The sequence below is a fragment of the Aplysia californica genome, unplaced genomic scaffold, assembly GCF_000002075.1.
Source record: "Aplysia californica isolate F4 #8 unplaced genomic scaffold, AplCal3.0 scaffold00627, whole genome shotgun sequence".
Classification (NCBI taxonomy): Eukaryota; Metazoa; Mollusca; class Gastropoda; order Aplysiida; family Aplysiidae; genus Aplysia; species Aplysia californica.
In genome coordinates, this window is record NW_004797897.1 from 369,485 (window position 1) to 388,815 (window position 19,331).

Sequence of the window (19,331 nt, forward strand, 5' to 3'; positions counted from 1 at the left end):
TCAATATTTAACAGAATTATGAGAAGGCTACTTGTAGTTTGCAGAGGCGTTGTGTTTACTAAACAACAAGAATCAACCTTATGATTTATTCTGGTTACGCAAAAGTGTACAGAGTGGTTTCAAGTTACGTCTAGTCTCATTTCATCATTAGCATCTTGCATTTTAATGGAATAAGACTAAATAGTAATACATCATGTAGGCTATTGAGGAGATAGAACACCCCTATGTCCTCTCTATTCCACAAGTGACAGAACATCAGCTGAAATGTTCTGTAGACTACTGTAATGTACTACATTAAGTTACTGCATTGCAGAAATTTTGGCCTACTCTTACCGTCTTTTGATGTTGAAGAAAAAAAAAAGGGAAAAGGGAATTAAAAATCAGGTGCATTTGGGAAAAGAGCACACGTTGGCTTATTCGTTTGTCGTTCTTTAAACAGGGTTGTAACGAAAACTTGAAATTTAGATTTTTTTTAAAAAGTAAAAAGTAGGGCTCGTCCGGGATTTGAACCCGGGACCTCTCGCACCCAAAGCGAGAATCATACCCCTAGACCAACGAGCCATCTGGAAGAAGAGATACATTATTATTTATAATGTGTAAAAGTTGTTGCTATGTTTTGCGAATGAATATATTGATCCACGACCGTGTTTGTTTTGAATACAAATAAGACGTCCAATAGTTGAAATACAATATTTATTTAGAGATAGCAGCTGTGTTTTGCAATTTGAAAGGTTTTGTTTCATCTTTCTAATGTTAAAAACAGTATACGAGAACTATTTGGGCATTTGCGCAATGACGAAATGTAACGCGGTTCACTTCCGCTGTCAATGTAAGCAAACAGTTGCCTGCCTCAGCCTCAGCTTCGAGATATTTTCAAGTAGATCTAAATTAAATTGATGCAAAGTTTTCATCATGGCTCTCCACGAATCAGATATAATGGGAAACGCCATTACAGACGACAGAAAAGGCTCTCTTACACTGAGATCAGATCATATGAATTACTCTCGTGCAATCTTGAATTCTCATTGGTAAGTCTTGTCTTAACAACAAAAGACGGGCGATTTTGTAGTTCCGTTCGTTAAAGTCAAGAGTAAGGGGGGGGGGGGGGGGGCATCCCCCCCCCCCCCTGAATTTGATCCTAATTTGATGTTTTGCAGTTAGGTTGCATCCCTGCTCTTTCAACTTTGTGAAGCGTAATTCAAATTCAAATAGTATTTGGTCTTCAAGACTTCTGGATTTCTTCTCTGGATGTAAACAAATGGATCATGGACTTTAACAAACGGAACTACAAGATCACATTTAAAGAAATGGGATGAGAAGGGATTGGATCTGTCACATTATTATAAATGATAAAACAGAAAAATGTGTGGAGTGGGGGTGGGGATGTGTGGGCGCTTTTTCCGTAGTTCCCTCCCAGCTATTTTGGTCGGTTTTAGCTCCAAGAGCAGGGGGGTTTCAAGGGGGAAGCCCCCCTGACCTAATAAAAATATGGTGGGGGTTTTGCATCAAACGAATAGATCTAGATCTAGATTAGATGTAGATTTAGGCTCAAATAAGGGGGGTGTGATGTCAAGGGACATGACTCTTATCTTTACTGTGGGAACAAGATAATTAGGGGAGTGGCACGCCCTTGTATGACATCAAGAGTCCGGCGCGAAATAGAGAGTCTGAAAGACTCACTGAGGTATTCAGTCGAACTCAGGACTACGACGAGGCAACACTTATCTTGGACGGGGGCCCCCTGACAGACCCGACTCATCGGACCGCCAGGAAACTTTACAGGGGGGTAGGAACTACCGAAAAAGCACCGATGTGTGTATGGCTCTTTTCGTCTATGCAGACGGTCAATTTAGCTTAAGATGGTCTAAAAAAACCCAGTCAAGCAAGATTGAAGAGCGACCCATCAGTTCTCCAGTGGAGGAAGACATCCCCCTGGTGACTCTTTGAATGCGTATTGCCGTAAGACAGCAAAATAAGTGCTAAAAAGGGTTGGTGCTAAGACACAACCTTGCTTTACTCCGCTATTGATGTTGAAGCTGTTTGATGTTGAACCGTCAATTTAAACTGAAAGGTGGCCTTCATATCTTCATGGAATGAGATGATGAACTGTAGCAGTATTGGGGGACCGCCAATTTTTCTAAACACCATGTACAGTCCTGGTCTACTGACTGTATCAAAAGCTTTTGTCAGATCGACGAACGCAGTATGTAATGGCAGTTGTTGCTCCCTGCATTTTTCTTGTAGCTGACGAAGAGAAAAGATCATGTCCATTGTTGTGCGGTTTGATCTGAAACTGCATTGGCTCTCTGGTAGGACTCTTTCTGCTAGTTTGGGAAGTTGCTTAAATCAGGATGATCCAAGCGAAAGCTTTTCCAGTGATGCTTAGCAGTGAGATACCTCTGTAGTTGTTGCAATCTCCTTTGTCCCCTTTGTTTTTGTAGAGTGTGGTGATTTTGGCATCTCCCATGTCATGTGGAATTTCTGCTTTCAGCCAGCAAGTCGTTAGTAGCTTGTAGAGGTATAGGAGGAGGGTCTCTTTGTTCTCTTGCAGCACTTCAGCAGGTATGTTGTCATTTCCTGCTACTTTTCCGCAAGCGAATTCATCGATTGCAGAAGAGAGTTTTTCTTCTATTGGTGTTGTATCAAGTTCTGACATTTCGGAGAGCTGAGGAATGGCCTCATGTAGCTGTCTATCAACATGTTGCTCCTCTGAGTATAAGTCTGATTAATGTTCCACCCATCTTTCCATTTGTTTCTTTTTGTCTGTCAGCTGTTCACCTGTTGCAGACTTTAGAGGTGCCACTTTGTTTGCCGTTGGTCCAATAGCAACTCTGATGTTTTCATACATTTTCTTGATGTTACCTGTATCGCTAGCCTTTTAGATTTCTGAGCATAATTTGTCCCAGTATTGATGGGCGCACTTTCTGGTTTCTCTTTGAAGGTTGGATTTAGCAGCACGTAGTTGTTGCTTTGTACTTTCTGTTGGATTTTTGTTGTGTTCTATCAAGATCTTATGCTTTTTCTCGAGTAGTGGTGCGAGTGTTGATGCACTGGCTTCAACCCAGTCCTCTTTCTATTCCAAAGGTGACTGACACAGAATTATAAATTGTTGATCTCATGCTATTCCACATGTTGTCTGGGGATGAGCTATCTAGATGTTGGAGCTCTTCTTTAACATGTTCATGAAATTTTGCCTTTAACACTGGGTCTTTGGTATTTCTTATGTTGATCTTAGGTTTCTTTTGTTTTTCAGCTCTTGGTGTTTTCTTTGTGACTATCTTTGCCTTAGCTATAACTAAAAGGTGGTCTGTGTTGCAGTCTGCACTGTAGAAGGATCTTGTTTGCTTTACCATGTTGGGATCTTTCTTTCTGACGATGATGAAGTCGATTTGGTGCCAATGGTCTGACCTTGGATGGCTCTAAGAAACCTTGTGCCTGTCCTTGCCGCTGTAGAAGGTGTTAGTAATGCAAAGGTTGTTATTTGTGTAGAATTTTAAGAGTCTCTGACCATTCTCGTTCATTTTTCCCAGCTTTAAAGGTCCAAGGCAGGTGGGCCATACTTTGTTTTGTGAACCTACTCTTGCATTGAAGTCGCCCATGAGAAACAGGTGGTCTGCTTTTGGGACGTTGTTGATTGCATCCTGAAGTTCCTCGTAAAACATTTATTTTTTCTCATTTTCTGTTGTTAGAGTTGGGGCATAAGCGCTGATTAAGTGAACCCTTCCAGTTTTGGTTTCCATTTCCATGACAGTGGTTTGTTCGGATATACCTTGGGGGGTGCTGATCCTGTTCAACAATCTGTTGTGTACTGCAAAGCCCACACCATGGATTCTCCTCTTGTCTTCCACAAGACCCTTCCAGAAGAATGATGGTACCAGAGTTCGCAAGTCTTGTCTCTTGCAGGGCAGCGATGTCTACATTGAGTCGCGTGGGCTCCCTGTCTATGATTGCTGTCTTTCTGATGTCCTCTGTTTTCTCCAGGTTGGTAGTGTCCAATCCGGTTGTCATTGTTCTAATATTCCAGGTCTCCAGTTTCCATGGGGTTAGTTTTACTCTTTTTTTTGCCTGGTGCCGGATTTAACGTCTGCCTTTTGGTTTTTGTCCTAGCTCCATACACCCATAGAAGCTAACAGATGTGGCGGATCAGCACCTTACTGACTGGAGGCTGCTCAGTTTGAGACGGGCGGTAGCTGATCAGTGTGACTGAATAGTCACTCCCATCATCAGAGGTGACCCGTGGCGACATCCTGTTTCGCCAAATAAGGATTTCTTACAACCTGTACACTGCCACCTCCCGTGTTTTTTCCCTTGCTCATCACAATGAGGATGAAGTGTCCTCTCCTTACTCATATAAATGCTGTTGTAGCTGTGGTTGAGCTGTGGGTCTGATCCGCTGTATTTGCTTTTTTGCAGCCAGAAATATTGAAATCTTGACTAAGCTAAATGCCTGGGCCTGACTGTAAGGAGAACGTGCCTTGCCAAATTTTCACGAACCCCTTCTTGACTTTGCTGATTTAGTCCAAAGGTGCGACGAGGTCAATACATTTGGAACCAGTAGAGTTGCAGGGGCTGCATGAAAATAGTTCGGATCATTCTTCCCTGTCGATTGCCTTTGGGGCCCTCCCTCCGGATTTGTTTAGGGTTTACTCCTTTAGCCTTTCATACTCCCTTATGCACCTACAAGGCAGTAGGAACAGGGTGGGGATGTAAAGCATCTTAAATTGTAACTTTTTCTGTGACAAAAACAGAAATTCGCTAACAATGGGGGGATGAAATTCGTCTAATTCCTTTAATTCTTAAATGATTGATATCCGAATTTCAGTTTTCTGTATTGTCAAATCCTTTTAGGGCCCCACATTATATTGGGATCTTTCTTAATAATAAAAAAAAATGAATTGCAAGCCCTTCGTCACAACATAGATCTCGATTTATATGCAGCTAGGGTACTGTTGGGTCATGGTTTAAAGATGAGGTTGCCGAACTTCTGGTATAGTGTAAGGTAACCAGCATAAAGCTAGATCTAACTGTACAAGGAAGACATACCTGGTATAAATTAGCTTTTGGAAGAGATTTCCTTCTATTTTCTCTGTTGATCAAGGGGCAATTTAGGAATCAAGATCTGCTTTGGGTGGTGTTAATGTATGTAGGCCTATGTATTATAAAGTGTTTGTGTGTGGTGGTGGGGGGGTAAACTTATAGGCTACAGAGAGACGTATTGCAGATCAGAGTCTTGTCCTGAAGGTAAATCACTGTTAGTTTGTTCTGCGTCATAATGTGCTGTAACACCCAAAATAAGCCTTTGCGGAATGATAGGCTGTTTAAGCTCCAATTTAGGAGCTTCACACGTTTGCTTGGGGCGGATCTTGGTGCTTTGAATCAGGTAGGGAATAGAGACGGACTTGTGAATATTACTCTGGTATGCGGATAGTGGTACTGTACAAATGATGAGATTCAACATTGTCTCCGTATGGTGGATCTCCAATTAGTTTCAGTGATTATGAAGATGTCACTTCATACTGGCTAGTGGTATTCACTTTAATTTGTTAAGATTTTATTTTAGTTAAAGTTTTACGGTCATATTGTTAAGATTTTAAAGTCATGGTTCATCAACAATTGACAGCACCATTAAAATTAAAACAGTTCTTGAACCATTTTATTACTTTGCTCTAGGTATTGTTGACGAATTGAAATGTGACTTAAGTCTGTGTTGATTTTTCTGTCTTTGTTCAACATTGAAGGCATCAAGCACGTCAAGCTGAACCAAAGGATTATGATATCAACAAGGATCCCATCCGGACAATGACCTACTCCACATACAATAGAATCGGCAATGTCACTGATGGGGTAAAGCAGATTTTATCTTTATCATCCTGGATTATTCTTTCTCCTGACTTTTATTTCCCTGTAATTAGGAGCTTAAGCCCTCTGCCATGCCCCTCTTAAGATATCTGTACTGTGTATATTTTTTCTAGTGGTATCCAAATTTGAGTTTATCATGGATTGGGGGGGGGGGAATATTGGTTTAAGGCCCTTTTCAACACTGTTAAATTATTTAAGATGTGGGATCTTCGAATTTAATGTCCATCTTCGATAGAACAAAGCCAAATGGGGGGGAGAGCCTCAAAAGCCCCCCAAAGCAAGTCAAGTTCAGAACAACCAGTTGGGAATTCGAAGCAGGGCCATCTGCTTGTTAGTCTGGCATGATACCACCTAAACTAACGGCATGCCTGTCATGAGCGCGTAGACCTGTTTACATCATAGTTTGTTGGATAGAGTTGACACTGTTCTACTGTGTGTGCATCATTAGCTCAACTGGTATCATGCTGGACCACTCATTTGAATATCCACCATGGTGTTCTGAATTTGAGTAGTTTTGGAGAGTGGCTTTCTTAGACTTTCTACTGATATTGCTTGGTCATATTATTGGAAATGTGTGTTGAATTTGGAGATCCCGCCACTCAACTAACCTTACAGTGTTGAAAGGGACGTTAAACCTTTTCAATGACCAATATTCTATGACAAAGGACAACTGGGATTATGCTGTAAGGATTTACCCTTTAATCGCATGTGATGTGTTTGCTAATTTAGGCCAAGTGTGCCAGAAAACTTGTAGGTTATAGTGAATGTAATGAAAATGTTCTGCATTCTTATTTTGTTTTTCCTTAGCTGCTGCATATTTGTGCCTTTGTTTGCAGCCATCTTTATCCCCTTCCTTCTCTCTTGAGACCGGTCCTGACTTCTCTCTTCCCTTGCCTTGATGTTCTGCCACCTATTCAATGACTCAAAAGCAGATCTTTCTTTATGTCATGTATCTCTGACAGAGATCTTTATATTCTAGTTAAAGTAATTTTTTATCTCTATCCATTCTCTCTAGCTCTGCATATAATTTTTTGGTCCTGGTATCCTTAATTTTCTTTGATATGCTGAAGGTTTAAAAGCCATCTCAGTCTGATTTGTATAGGCAATGAAAATACTGAACCCCTGTGTTGATATTCTAGCCTTGCCTTGTTGTACCAAGAATCTTTCTATGGTATAAGATATCAGATATGCGAAAGCTGTTTAGCAGTCTCTCTCTCTACAAATGTGCTGTTTCCAGGTCTCACTTGCATTCAGTAATGTGCTGAGAGAGGATGCATGTAGAGAGAAAAAAATATAGATGATTGAGGATGTCATATTATGCATGTCTAGTTTTGTTAACGCCAAGTAGACAAAGGCCTTGTGATTTATTCTTGACATGGCTTAGATTTACATAATAGGCCTACACTTCAGTTATTACATTACATTTAAGAAAGTGCCAAAGAGTCATTTAATATATGATATTTGAATAGAGATACTGATGTTTAAAAAAAAAATTCTTACCAATAATATATCTTGGTACAGGAAAATATTTTTGTTGCTGTGGAAATGCCTTTGTGTGAAATGTTGTGCAGTTTCACTCAACAATGACTGTTAGTCTGTCTTATGGTGAAATGAGTAGCCTAAAATATACTGTAATGAGAATTGAGTTGGACGTGAGTTGTCACAATATGCACCAGGATATTGGGTACACATCAAATTCTATAACATTGGTGGTGGTCAAATTTTAGCATTTCATCAACTTCAAAACGGTTTAGGCAAACTTTTTATATATTTTTTCCCCTGTGTTCAAAATCCAATTGCTTACTATGCTTGAAATTCTTTTGGCACATCAGAATGATTTTTGTACCTCTTTCCCCAGTCTCTCCCTGATACTACATATCAAGAGCAAGCAAACCAAGTGTTTTTGAAACCTATGTATGAAGACAGAGACAGCCACAGAGGAATGGTCCAGATGGAGACCCTGGCCACAGCAAATGCTGGGATAGACAGGTATACTCGTAGTATGGAAGGACAATACGTCATACATGATAATTTTGACTTTTGTACAACCTTTCTGGTGATATTTGATATCATGTTCCAAACTCAAGCGTATTTAAGATTAGCAACAAGTTAAAAGTTAATCCAGTTTGATAAAGGTTTCAATTTGTTTGTTTATAAGGCCCAGTACCCAAAATATGGAATGAAATAGCACTGTTCTATTTTTAAATTTAAAAAAAATTTATTGAATCTTCAGAAGCTTATCCAAGCTTTAATTTTGTCTTTCAATTACAGCACATGTTTTTCAAATTTAAAATGCCAATTCTTATAATAATTTTTTAAATCAGCAGACCAACTGCCTTGATTGAAGGTAGAATCCTAAAGAAAAAGTAAAATTAATATTTGGAACATCTTTATTTGTGAGGTAAAAGAATAATATTGACTTCAGCAACAGTGGCAAATAGAATAAAGGATCAGCTAGTGTGTTCAATTATATTTTCTGCTCTCAATATTGATCAATTTTTAAATCAGAAACACAGGTGATCCAAAGGATGCATATGGATCAGTACTCCCTTTCCACAACAAAGATCACAAGAAGTTTCACCTAGATACGACATACAATGCGGATTATATTCCTCCATTCCCCTACACATCTAAAGAGGAAGAGGAAGCTCAGAGGAAGGTAAATCTATGCTGTGTGTAATTGATCTCATAAATAAAACTATTGATGAGGATAGAATGGTTAACTTAGCTCAGACATAATATAGCTCAGACATAATAATATTTTTGAGTCAGATTGATGATGCATGGGTTTTTGTTGAAAAATGTTCAAGGTTGTGGGTAAATTACTGAAAATGTCAAATGCAATTATAACTACCCAAGCAAGGATAGAAATGACTTTATAGGTGGAATGATTTGAGCAGTCACCTGCAAAGGTAATCTACTCGGTCATTTAGCTGCAGGGAAATACAATCTTGACTAAATTTATCTACCGTATTTAACTCTCTTTACGTGACAGTATTCATGTACAATTTTAAATTTTTTGATTTTTGAATGGTCTCTTTCAGTATTCTCATCAATAGAATTTTGGTGGATTTTCAAACCTTTGGTTGCTTTTAATGTACCTATAACATACTTGAATCACACACTTACTGTAGTTTACTTTTATCACTCTTCACCTCAGCGTGAATGAAGTCAGGAACTTGGCTAAGCAATTATGTATTTCTATCATCCTGTCCATCTTTTGTAGCTACACCTATCTATGTGAGCAATTGGCTTCACTCATGTTTGTGAGGAAGGTTTCTCTCTGCAACACATAACTTCAATCTGCCTTTATGGACTGGCAGATAAGTTGAAATATTAATTGTGCAGTGGAATTAAGGTGTTTTATTGGGTTTCAAACTTATTATAAAAATCAGACATTTTCTTCAACTTTACAGTCAATAATTATGCCTGGAAGATTTAGCTAGTAATTCGTATCACGCACCACATCCTGCTGAAAATCAAAATGGGGCATACATGTCTAATATATTTGGTTCGTATGTTATGAACTCACAGGCATCTCTTCCACCCGGCTTTGATCCTGACGACAAGTCTACCGCGTACAGGAAGATGAAATCCCAGTTCACAGACACCACCGATTACCGCAGGAATGGATGGAACACGTGGCAGGACGAAAGTGGCATTTATGCCAACTCGGAGTACAAGAGTCAGGTGTTCCCTAAAACCACCACCATACCGGAGAGAATGGTGTAACCCCATCTAATAAACTTTATGTCACTCTCCATATCTACATTTTAGTCACCCCGGAAATAAAACCAGTTTTGTATGAAATTTGTTCAGGTGCATTGTGATGACTGTGATTACTGCTTTTATATTGAGTGATCACTTCCTTGATTATGCAAGCAATGCGCTGCGACTCTTGAGTCGAGTTCGAAACTTTTTCCATTGTTAGATACCAGGTAGGGCATATTATTTACATTAGAGGCACTGTAAATTTCTGTTTAATCAGGGTGAATTGTACCATTTTCATTCTGCAATTTAGATAAGGGGAAATGTTTTGATAGCTTGGGTCACATTTCTTTTTCTTTTGATATGGATTTACTGTAGTCTTACAAGAATATCTCTTTGAAGGTTAAATCCTTGTACTGGAGTCAAGGGCGCTGTAAATGAGGTCTGAGACTTGTTGATTTACACACAATTTTTTTAACACTAATAAAACAAAAATGTTCTGTTTGTAAAATATATTTTAAATCTTGAACATTTTTATATTCTGTCATGTTCATCATGTTCTCCCAACATGTAAGGCGAAGCCTAATAAAATGATGTGGTCATAAAGCTGACTTGTGTTATTTCTCATCTTTGTCATTTTGTTAAATGTAAAGCTTTAATCTCTGGGAACAAAAAGCGACCTCAGTGCTTTCTTGTCGTATCTCCATTTTTAATAACAGTGAAAACAGTTCATAACAAAGAGTGAGCTTATGAATAAGTCACATTTTCAATGTTATTTTAAAAGATGGAGATATGACAAGAAAGCACTGAGGTCTCAATAAGCTATTAGGTTTGCAGCATATTTCAATATGTGATCCAAGATATAAAAATATTGAATGGGAAGGAAGTTTTGAAATCCAAGTGTGACAATTATATACAGTCAAACCTGTGTAAGATGGCCAGCCATTGTCAAGGAGAAAAGTGGCCGTATAAAACAGGTGGCCGTCTTAGGCAGGACTGATCAAGATGAAGAAAACAAACCATTCCCGTCTGAGGCCCCCATCAAAAGTAGCCCCATTGTTGTTGTCTTTGTTGTTGTTGTTGTTGTTGTAGTTGTTGGTGGTGGTGGTTTGTATTTCGTTTGTAATATTTATTTTGTTGCTGATTTTGCACAAGGGTGACAATAAAACGAAATGTATCAGACAAGGACTGCCATGTTAAAACAAACACATGGGTCGCCACCACTCGGAGAACGAGGGACTCTTCTGTAACAAGTTCATGTTGACGTCCTTTGTTACTTTGTTACAGACTGGTAAACAGTGACCACTCATCTCACTTACGATTTGTGTATGAGTTCTGGGCGGGGCTTATGGGTTATGGGGGATCACACGCTAACCTCACCAGCAGCTGAAAATTGGTAGCTGTTGGTCAACAGCGGGAGGGGCCTACGCAACATGATCGGTTGGAGGGACTACCTAACAACAACGACAGGTGATTGAATTATGATGGCTCGCCCACAACGCCAGGGGCCAATGCAGAATTTATGACAAAACGTAATGGAGTCACTAAGATGGCCGTCTAAGACTGGTGTTATTGTTTAGTGTGATAGGGGTTGTGTGTTAAATTGTGGTGGCCGCGGCCGCGTTGGACAGGTGCCCGTTTTACATAGTTAAATTATATAGAAAAAACACAAGGGGGGAAATGGAAAGTGGCCGTTTGTACAGGTGGCCGTCTTATAGAGGTTGCCGTCAGGGCAGGTTTGACCGTATATTCAATATTATACATTGTCTGAAGAATGGTGCAAAAAGAAGCTAATTTTAAAATGGGGCTTAACGTTATGGTAACCATACTCCCATGATAGGTGATTTCTGATTACAGTAAATACTGGAGACACCTCTTCAAAAAATGTCATCACATTTTGTTTGCTTCCTTTTTATATTTTACAGAACTTTCTACCGAGTCTTTAATTTTGTATCATCATCATCATTGTTGACAGCTCGAAGATTAAAAAAAGGCAAAAAACTAGTGGAGACTGTAGAATTTTTAAATTTCATCATCATCTTAAATGTGTTATCATGGTGAAATCGGGCACCTGTCCAAATAATGCAATCAAAGAAACTGTCATTTTTCTGCTCATTGGGCCATTTTTTATCATGTAATACTTTTTATATCCATTTAAAAACACAATTCTGTTTGGATTTTCCTTTAAAAAAATGTTGATCCAAAGTACAAAAATTGTTAATTTGCAGTTTCAAAGGACACTCAAGCTTTGGAAGTCGCCAAACTTTGTTGGCCACTTTCTTGCTAATTTTACCTCTGACACCTAATGACCTCCACTTCTTTCAATATCAAATATCTCGACTTCTATTGAAGATAGATAGCTACTCTTTTTCAGTAAAAACGAGTCAAATGAACAAGTTTCAAGACCGCCAATAACTCCATATATCTCATGTGCAAAAGTTGATGAACGCCCGATTCCAGCGCGTCGTGACACATATGTTCTTGAAGAAAAAAGTCTTGGTTTATGGCAGTCTTTTTCTGCTTTTCTTTGTTACTCCTTATTTACTGATCCATATTAACTCTTAGAACAGAAATCACACAAGGACAGGGCTTACTTAAAGCTGAAGCATTTATTGTCAATATTCATGTACAGCGGGCTATTATGTTGAAGGTGATTGGTCCATTGTATCAACATTTGGCAAGATGGTGTAGAAGACACAAGCATGATCTTTTGTGAAAACTTTTAAGGCACATTTCAGCAACAAACAAGAATTTTTAGTACATAAACACTGAGCAATAAATAAAAGAGAAAACCTACTTTCGCTGGCTCTATCCACTGACAGCATCTCTTCCTTTACCCGCATGAAAACAAACATTCAAAACCATTTAATTTATTTAAGAACATATTCTCAAACGTGACAATAAAACCATGAGTGTTCTTTCCCCCTTTTCTAGTAATACAATAGACAACTTATTTGCCTGTAAGAGTGCATGATGCAGTGGAATTTGACCATTTTTGTACCCAATTTAAGGGTGTACAAACAAAACTAAATGTTTACTAACTCTTACGTGTGATAAATAAAGAATAGTTATTATATCCCTATTTATGTTGATAAGACAAATTTTCATAATAATGTGGTACAAACTTTACCAGGATCTATGAAGGTAGTACTCATTAACTCTGAGATATATCGAAAATATTGTCATGACTTCTTTCTGCTTTTTCACAAGTGTGTAAGTAGATGTATTTTTAATAGAGGCTGGCATCTATATTGTGTAGTATATACTGACTAAGGTAACAATAACATTCAGCTTTTCTACAAAAAATGAAAGATTAATATTTAAGTCATTCAAAGGATCGGGGGGAATAATTCCTGTCCTCAATTAAAAGTTTTAATTAGATTTTATTTTTAAAAATTTTAATTTAAGCATATGTTGTGTTGAAAAATATTGAAAAGTTAACCGAGCGTGAAAACAAAGGTCAACTGACCAAATCTGATTTAACAAAAAAAATCACAAGTAGAATTGAAGTTTCCCAGGTGTTCCTTTCAGCTGTCTGCCAAAATACTTGCTACCAATACAAAAACATTTTCCATTCGAAACACTAAAATTTTCAGCTATTATGTGAAACAACAGACCAAAGCCATGACAATGATAATGTATAAGAAGAAGCCAGCAATGATTCAAAAGCAGAGGAAGATCTACATTGCTGGAGACAAGTAGAGTTGGGAAGAGGAAAATGGGAAATGGGGGTTGAGGAGAGAGGTTGGGGCTAAGCTCGGTTATTAATTATTGATACACCATTTTCTCATAAAAAGAAAGACAAACTATATATTCCTGATGAGAAGTTCAATTTCTTTCCGCACATCTTCAGAGACTTACATAAACAATCATCATTCACTCTCCTCTGAAGTGATGGGCTTAATTCAGTCAATAAGATGTTACATATTTTTGGGTATTAAAATTTTATTGGCACTCACATCTCCACTTTTCAATGTTCCCGAGCATGTTATTTGATCCCATTAGAATAAGGTGACTAGAAAAGGATTAATTGCACATTAAAGCAGAAGTCATTGTCATTTAAGTCCAGATTAAAGATAAAGAAATCAGGCCCCAAAATTGCACAAGTTGTCAACTGCCTTTTGAAATATTGAATTTATCTGGACAAGTTACTGGGTTCTCTGAAATAGTCTAAAAATGCTCTAATGTTTCTGCACCACCTGACTTTAAAATAATTTTATGAAAACAGCTGAATTTTAGCTAACAATGTATTATTATGCTTGATCATGTTCGAGGTAGACAGGTAATATCTTTGATGAGGGATACAATATAAATTGGAAAAAGGAAATATTTTTCAGGACTGTAGCATTTACCACCCTGTCTTGCATGTCATAAAGTATTAGAAGCTTATTTTTCCTCTTAAATATTTACTTGTTTGGTAACAGGTTCAAAAGACTCTCTTTTTGAGGAAGAAAGTTTTTGATAATTTGTTGACAGTGGTTGTAATCCATTACTCAATAAAAAAAATAGTAGTTACTTTTACAGCAAAATTCTATAAATTCTATTTCAGTTATAAGACAACCTAAATAAGTGATTTTTAAAAACTTGTTAATTTAGTAATAAGGAGACCCAAAAGCCACTCATCTTTGACTTAACAAAAAACTTAACTATATATTTTTGGTTTTATCTAAAGAATTTGAAACAGCATCCCACACAATATGGTCTAGTAAACTTACACAATAGTTTACCATGGTGCACATACAAAAAGTGGTTACAGTTGTACGAGTAGTTAATCTTTTAAAAACATTCAAAGCTATTTCACATTAATACTGTTGGTCTAGAAGAGCTGTAAAAACAAAGACGTTCATGCTCTCTCAAGGAAAGATTACATCATTACCCTGATTTAAAGGAAGAGACCTTTGTAAGAAGTGATTATGCTCACGCCTTATTCATAGAATCCCATGCACTGTTTTTGCCAGAAGGATATCAAATAAATGGTCCAAGACGAAGTTATTTCATTCTGATTTTTTGCTGTTTTTAAAAATCTTTTTGAACAGCACAACTCACTAGTATGAGAAATCCTTAACAATAACTGAAGCAGTAAAAATATTCCAAGTTTCTAAATGTTACAAGTCATAAAATCTGAGAGCTGAATTTTTTCAAGGCATTTAATAATTGTAACATGACATCTATTTTAGAGGGCAAGCGTCAATTCGAATGTCACCAGTAGGTGTACCAGTGGCAATGTACTGCATGTCATTATTGAGCTTCACATTGCGAATGCATCCGACAAAGTCTCCATTGGCCAGTATGCCCTTGGAGGTCAAATCTGAAAGCGGAAATAAAAGAAAAATTAGTTTCTTTTTTGTGCAGTGATGAGCAGGATGTTTTTAAAGCCAGAAACAACCACACAAGATAGAATAAAAATGAGTTTCCATTTATTTCATGAAAAAAGTGACAAAAATCACTTTAACTACTTGTGCTCTGACTCATTCAGTTAACCATTGTTAACATTTCTTAGTATGCACGAACTTACTAGTGTTGCAAACTTTGTTTCAAACTCTTCACCTTTTTTTTTTTTTTGTTTTTTTGGTAAGTGTTTTACAGCGCTCGCAACTGCAGATGGTCATATGAGCGCGTGGGACACACCAAACATTTTCAATTGGTAGGAAATTTTTAATTTTGCGCGGGTGGCGGCCGAAGCCTACTCTTATTGATTTTAGACTACAAAGGATCATTGATGTGCTCAACTTTCACATGGGCCCTCAGAGATTTTTCACCCTTGTCCGAGAAGGCTAGGTGTAGATCTTTCCTACCATAAGATCAGGGGTGTGGCTGAAAGACAGCAGTAAGAAGAAGCCAAAAAATAGCAGTAGAAAGTCTGTAGAAAGAGTCAGGAGCCCAGAGGAGGGGGTGGGACAGAAAGAGGAGAAGAAAGCAGACGACAGAACATTGCTAGAAAGCAAGAAAGGAGATGAAAGGAAGAAAATTTTTCGGTCGCTACCCGGATTCGAACCCGGGACCTTTGATTGAGAGGCCAACACCTTAACCTCAAGGCCCCGAGAGCTCCCACTTTTTTACTTTTTTTTTTTTTTGGTGTGTTTGTTACTCTCTTGTAACACCTTCAATCTTCGGCACTTATATGACCTTATTGTTTTGCAAGTGCCGTAAAACACTTACTAAAACAAAGAAAAGAGGAAAAAGCTCTTACCTGCTACACCTCCGATGTACAGAGGATCGTTGGTATCTGCGGCAGAGACATCCTTCTTACCCTCCTGAGGCTCACCAACATTGATTCCATCAACGGCTAACATCAGAATATGTCTCGTCTTTGTGGCTGTGGAGAGGAAAACAAAGACAATGATGAATCTATTATATATTTGGCAACTTGGAAACATATGTGTCACTTTTCCCATAAAACTGCGACGGCTACAGAGTTGAAAGTTGGCAAGTACCTGCAAAAAGATAGATAGGTCCCCATGACGGAGCCCAATTTTTTATTTATTAATTTCCTGAATTGAAAAAAAATATATCTGACAAAAAGCTCCTGTCCTTCTTTGGCCTTTGTGATTATTCCACTGAGAAACGAAACAAAATCTGCGTAGTTGTCCTTCACAGCGGAAGTGCCGGAAGTAATATTTCGTGAGGCACATTTTGTTTTGAGAGCATAAATCTAGACGTTCTAATTTTTTGCATCTCTCAAGATTTATTGCTCCATTCCAGGAGAGTGTAAATATAGTAGGCCAATGACTTTCATGGACATGTTCTGAGAAGAGAACCAGACTCTATTGTGAAGACTGCCCCCTCCATTGGACACCCGAAGGACGTCGCAAAAGGGGCAGACCAAAGTGACCTGGAAATGGAGAGTTGAGTCTGAAATGAAGTCCTGGAATCATTCGTGGGGAACGCTGACCAATATGGCCCAAAACAGACAGAGCAAGAGATCCTTTGTTGTTGCCCTAAACGCCAGATGGCGTAATGGGTAGTAAGTAAGTAATGACTTTCAGTTGATGTTAATGCACCGATCATTCCTTTCATCGAAAGGGGGCCCTGCTAGTTTTGAAATAATGATAAAGTCAGACTTGAAACATGCTATTCCAGATATAACAATTTATGTTTTTTAAATTGGCACTTATGAAGATGTTTGTTTGAGTAAAGAGAAGCACATCACCACAATAACGGCCATTATGTTCTGGTGAAAATGAAGAAAGACAAACAATAACAATAGAGGGAGAGAACAGAAGAAGGAGCTACCAGCAGCACCCTCTGAACTCCCGTACATCTGAACATAGGCCAAGAAAATTTTTTAAGCAATCAAAGAACTGACAAGTGGAACACTGTTTGAGATGTCATATACTTTGCAAAGTCACATTAATTGTGCGTTCACATATTCTTTCACTTATTGAGTATACATATTCTTTTTCAGCACTTTAGTGTCCACACACTCTTTTATCAATTGTCCATAAGGTTTAAAGGAACTTCATGAATCGTTTTTGAGTTGATAGGAAAAAAGTTGTGTACTTTACTTTTATCCGCCGCTTATACCCTTTTGGGTGTCGCGGAAAGAAAGAGACGTCTCTCAGCCGGAGAGCTTGGGTCACGGGGATGCCATGAGTTGTTAGTGTTTCCTTGACTCCATCTATCCAGGTCTTTCTCGGTCACCCTCTAGCCTTGTTGCCATTGAATTTTTTTATGTAGGCGCATTGTGCTAGATGGTGTGTTGGTAATCACATGAGATGTCCGAACCATTTGATTCTTTGGTGTTGAATGTGATGCATGACATCATTTCGGCCCACCATTTCTCTGACTACTGAGTTTTTAATTTTGTCTCGCCTGGTCTTGTTTACTTCTTTTCTAAGACATTGCATTTCACATTTTATAATTCTTTCCTCCAGTGTTTTGTTCGTGGTCCATGTTTGGCATTGATAGGTGAGTGTTGGGATGAATATGGTGTTTATCATTTTGAGTTTTCTTGTCATAGGGATGTTAGGATGCTTCAGTAGTAGAACTAGCTAGTAATTAACAGTCGTGTACAAACCTCTAATATTGTGCCATCTTCCATCGCATAGAGTATTTCTTGTTTGAGGAGTGTAGCGAATCGTAATTGGCCCTGCTCCATTGTCCACTGTGAAGATGATCTAAATAAAGAGAACAAGGTCAAGAAATAAAATTACTTCAAAGTTCAAAAGAAGTCATCCAAAATGCTCAATTGTTTAAACAAGACAAAATAATTATATGAGGCAGGTAGAGCATAAGTTTTAATAGATATCACAAAGTTGTTTGATAATGTGAACAAACAGGCGGACATTACAGATGTAAAATACAATACAAATGTCCTCACCTCTCCATTAGACATCTGCAACAGAAGGAAATCACTCCTGTTGCCATGGACACCCAACAAGATGCCTTCCTGTGAACGTGGTTTGATGTCCATAGAGATCTCGAGGTCTCTGCCAACCTTGAACTTATCATCTGTCAATGATAATAATAATAATAATAATAACAATTAAAGTAATTATAATAATAGCTACAACAAAATAATGATTTTTTATAATAAATAAAAAAAAGACATTAAAAAAATGATAACAATATAAAGTCACATGTTTAGTACATTACGGGCCTTGCCATATTTGTAGAGTGACAAGGGCAGAACATATATAGCTGAAAATGTTTTGAGGGATAATTTTGATGGTGACTGGTTTATGAGGGTAGTTATTTCTGTATAAGTTTACATTCTCACTCCATTCTTAAGTGCAATATCAAATTGTCATACATGTCAACTTCCCCTCCCACCCCCACTCCTCCTTCACACAGTACACATTTCGTTCACATTGTTATGCACTTGCAAAATCTCCAGATAGATTGACCTACTGCTTGAAGAAAATAAACCACACCTATCTACAGAAAAAAGGTGAAAATCCAAAGCAGAAAAAAGCTATAGAAAAGGCAGAAAAAATGCAGTCCCACAGCAAGTTTTATAAAGATGATGAAGAAGAAGAAGAAGAAGAAAAAGAAGAAGAAGAAGAAGAAGAAGAAGAAGAAGAAGAAAAAGAAGAAGAAGAAGAAGAAGAAGAAGAAGAAGAAGAAGAAGAAGAAGAAGAAGAGGAGGAGGAAGAGAAGGAGGAGGAGGAGGAAGATAAGAAGAAGATGAGGAGGAGGTAAAAGGACAAGGAGGATCAGGAGGAGGAGGGGAGGAAGAAGAAGGGAGGACAAAGAGGAAGAGGAAAAGAAGAAGAAGACACTCATTTTACGTACAAAGCTGTACATAGCCTCCACCACTGCCGACAAATGTTCCATCTTCCACATCACTGGAGCATGTCTGTACATTGACATCTTTGGTGGGCCGGCCAATGGGCAGCATGTTCAAAGTGATGTCCTTGAGGCAACCAATGAAACCAGTGTAGCCATCCTGTTAGAGGAAAATTACGGTCATTTACTTGTTCAATGCTTTGTCTTCAGCACAATCTCGTATTCTAAAAAGCAACAGCAAAAAATATAAAAATATGTTTAGTTCAGACTACAAAGACCTTTTATTTCTCTAATTCATTGACAGGTTTCATATTTTCTCTTTGAAAAAAAAAATTTATATTTTTTTAAAAGAAGAGAAAAAAAATTGTTTGGATTCTAAAGAGAAGCAAATAGGCCTACAATATAATTGTTGCTACAAACTATGCAGGTTCAAACTTTTCAGGGTTTTCTGGGCAGGGCTGCTGCTGCTCTGGTATTATGAAAAACTTTTAACCACACACAATTGGCTCATACATGAAGCCAAATCTTGAAAATAC

General features: G+C 38.0%; 2 protein-coding genes and 1 non-coding gene across 4 annotated transcripts in view; 1 reads left to right on the forward strand and 2 right to left on the reverse strand.

Annotated features, from left to right (window-relative positions):
- Positions 1-489: 489 nt before the first annotated feature.
- TRNAP-UGG lies at positions 490-561 on the reverse strand. The gene has a single exon. It is a non-coding gene; the product is annotated as a tRNA-Pro (tRNA).
- Positions 562-804: 243 nt separating this feature from the next.
- On the forward strand, positions 805-10,175 carry LOC101854046 (protein C9orf135). The gene is made up of 5 exons (XM_005107750.3): positions 805-1,028; positions 5,739-5,844; positions 7,718-7,848; positions 8,368-8,518; positions 9,394-10,175. Exons 1-5 carry the CDS (start codon positions 913-915, stop codon positions 9,589-9,591), a joined length of 702 nt encoding a protein of 233 aa, XP_005107807.1. The 5' UTR covers positions 805-912; the 3' UTR covers positions 9,592-10,175.
- A 1,982-nt stretch (positions 10,176-12,157) lies between these two features.
- LOC101854750 (laminin subunit alpha) overlaps positions 12,158-19,331 on the reverse strand; it is a gene marked incomplete at its 5' end in the record, with an annotated part of 81,500 nt that continues 74,326 nt past the window's right edge. For both annotated transcript variants that reach the window (XM_013087707.1, XM_013087705.1), the window contains 5 exon segments: positions 12,158-14,875; positions 15,758-15,883; positions 17,585-17,684; positions 17,888-18,018; positions 18,802-18,955. In XM_013087707.1, the coding sequence (XP_012943161.1) occupies positions 14,736-14,875; positions 15,758-15,883; positions 17,585-17,684; positions 17,888-18,018; positions 18,802-18,955 (651 nt within the window).

Excerpts from the sequence above, each read along its gene's own strand:
- LOC101854046 (XM_005107750.3), top strand. The coding sequence starts at position 913 with ATGGCTCTCCACGAATCAGATATAATGGGAAACGCCATTACAGACGAC. Across the intron at positions 5,845-7,717 it reads TCGGCAATGTCACTGATGGG|TCTCTCCCTGATACTACATA; the intron begins GTAAAGCAGATT and ends CTCTTTCCCCAG. Across the intron at positions 8,519-9,393 it reads AAGAGGAAGCTCAGAGGAAG|GCATCTCTTCCACCCGGCTT; the intron begins GTAAATCTATGC and ends ATGAACTCACAG.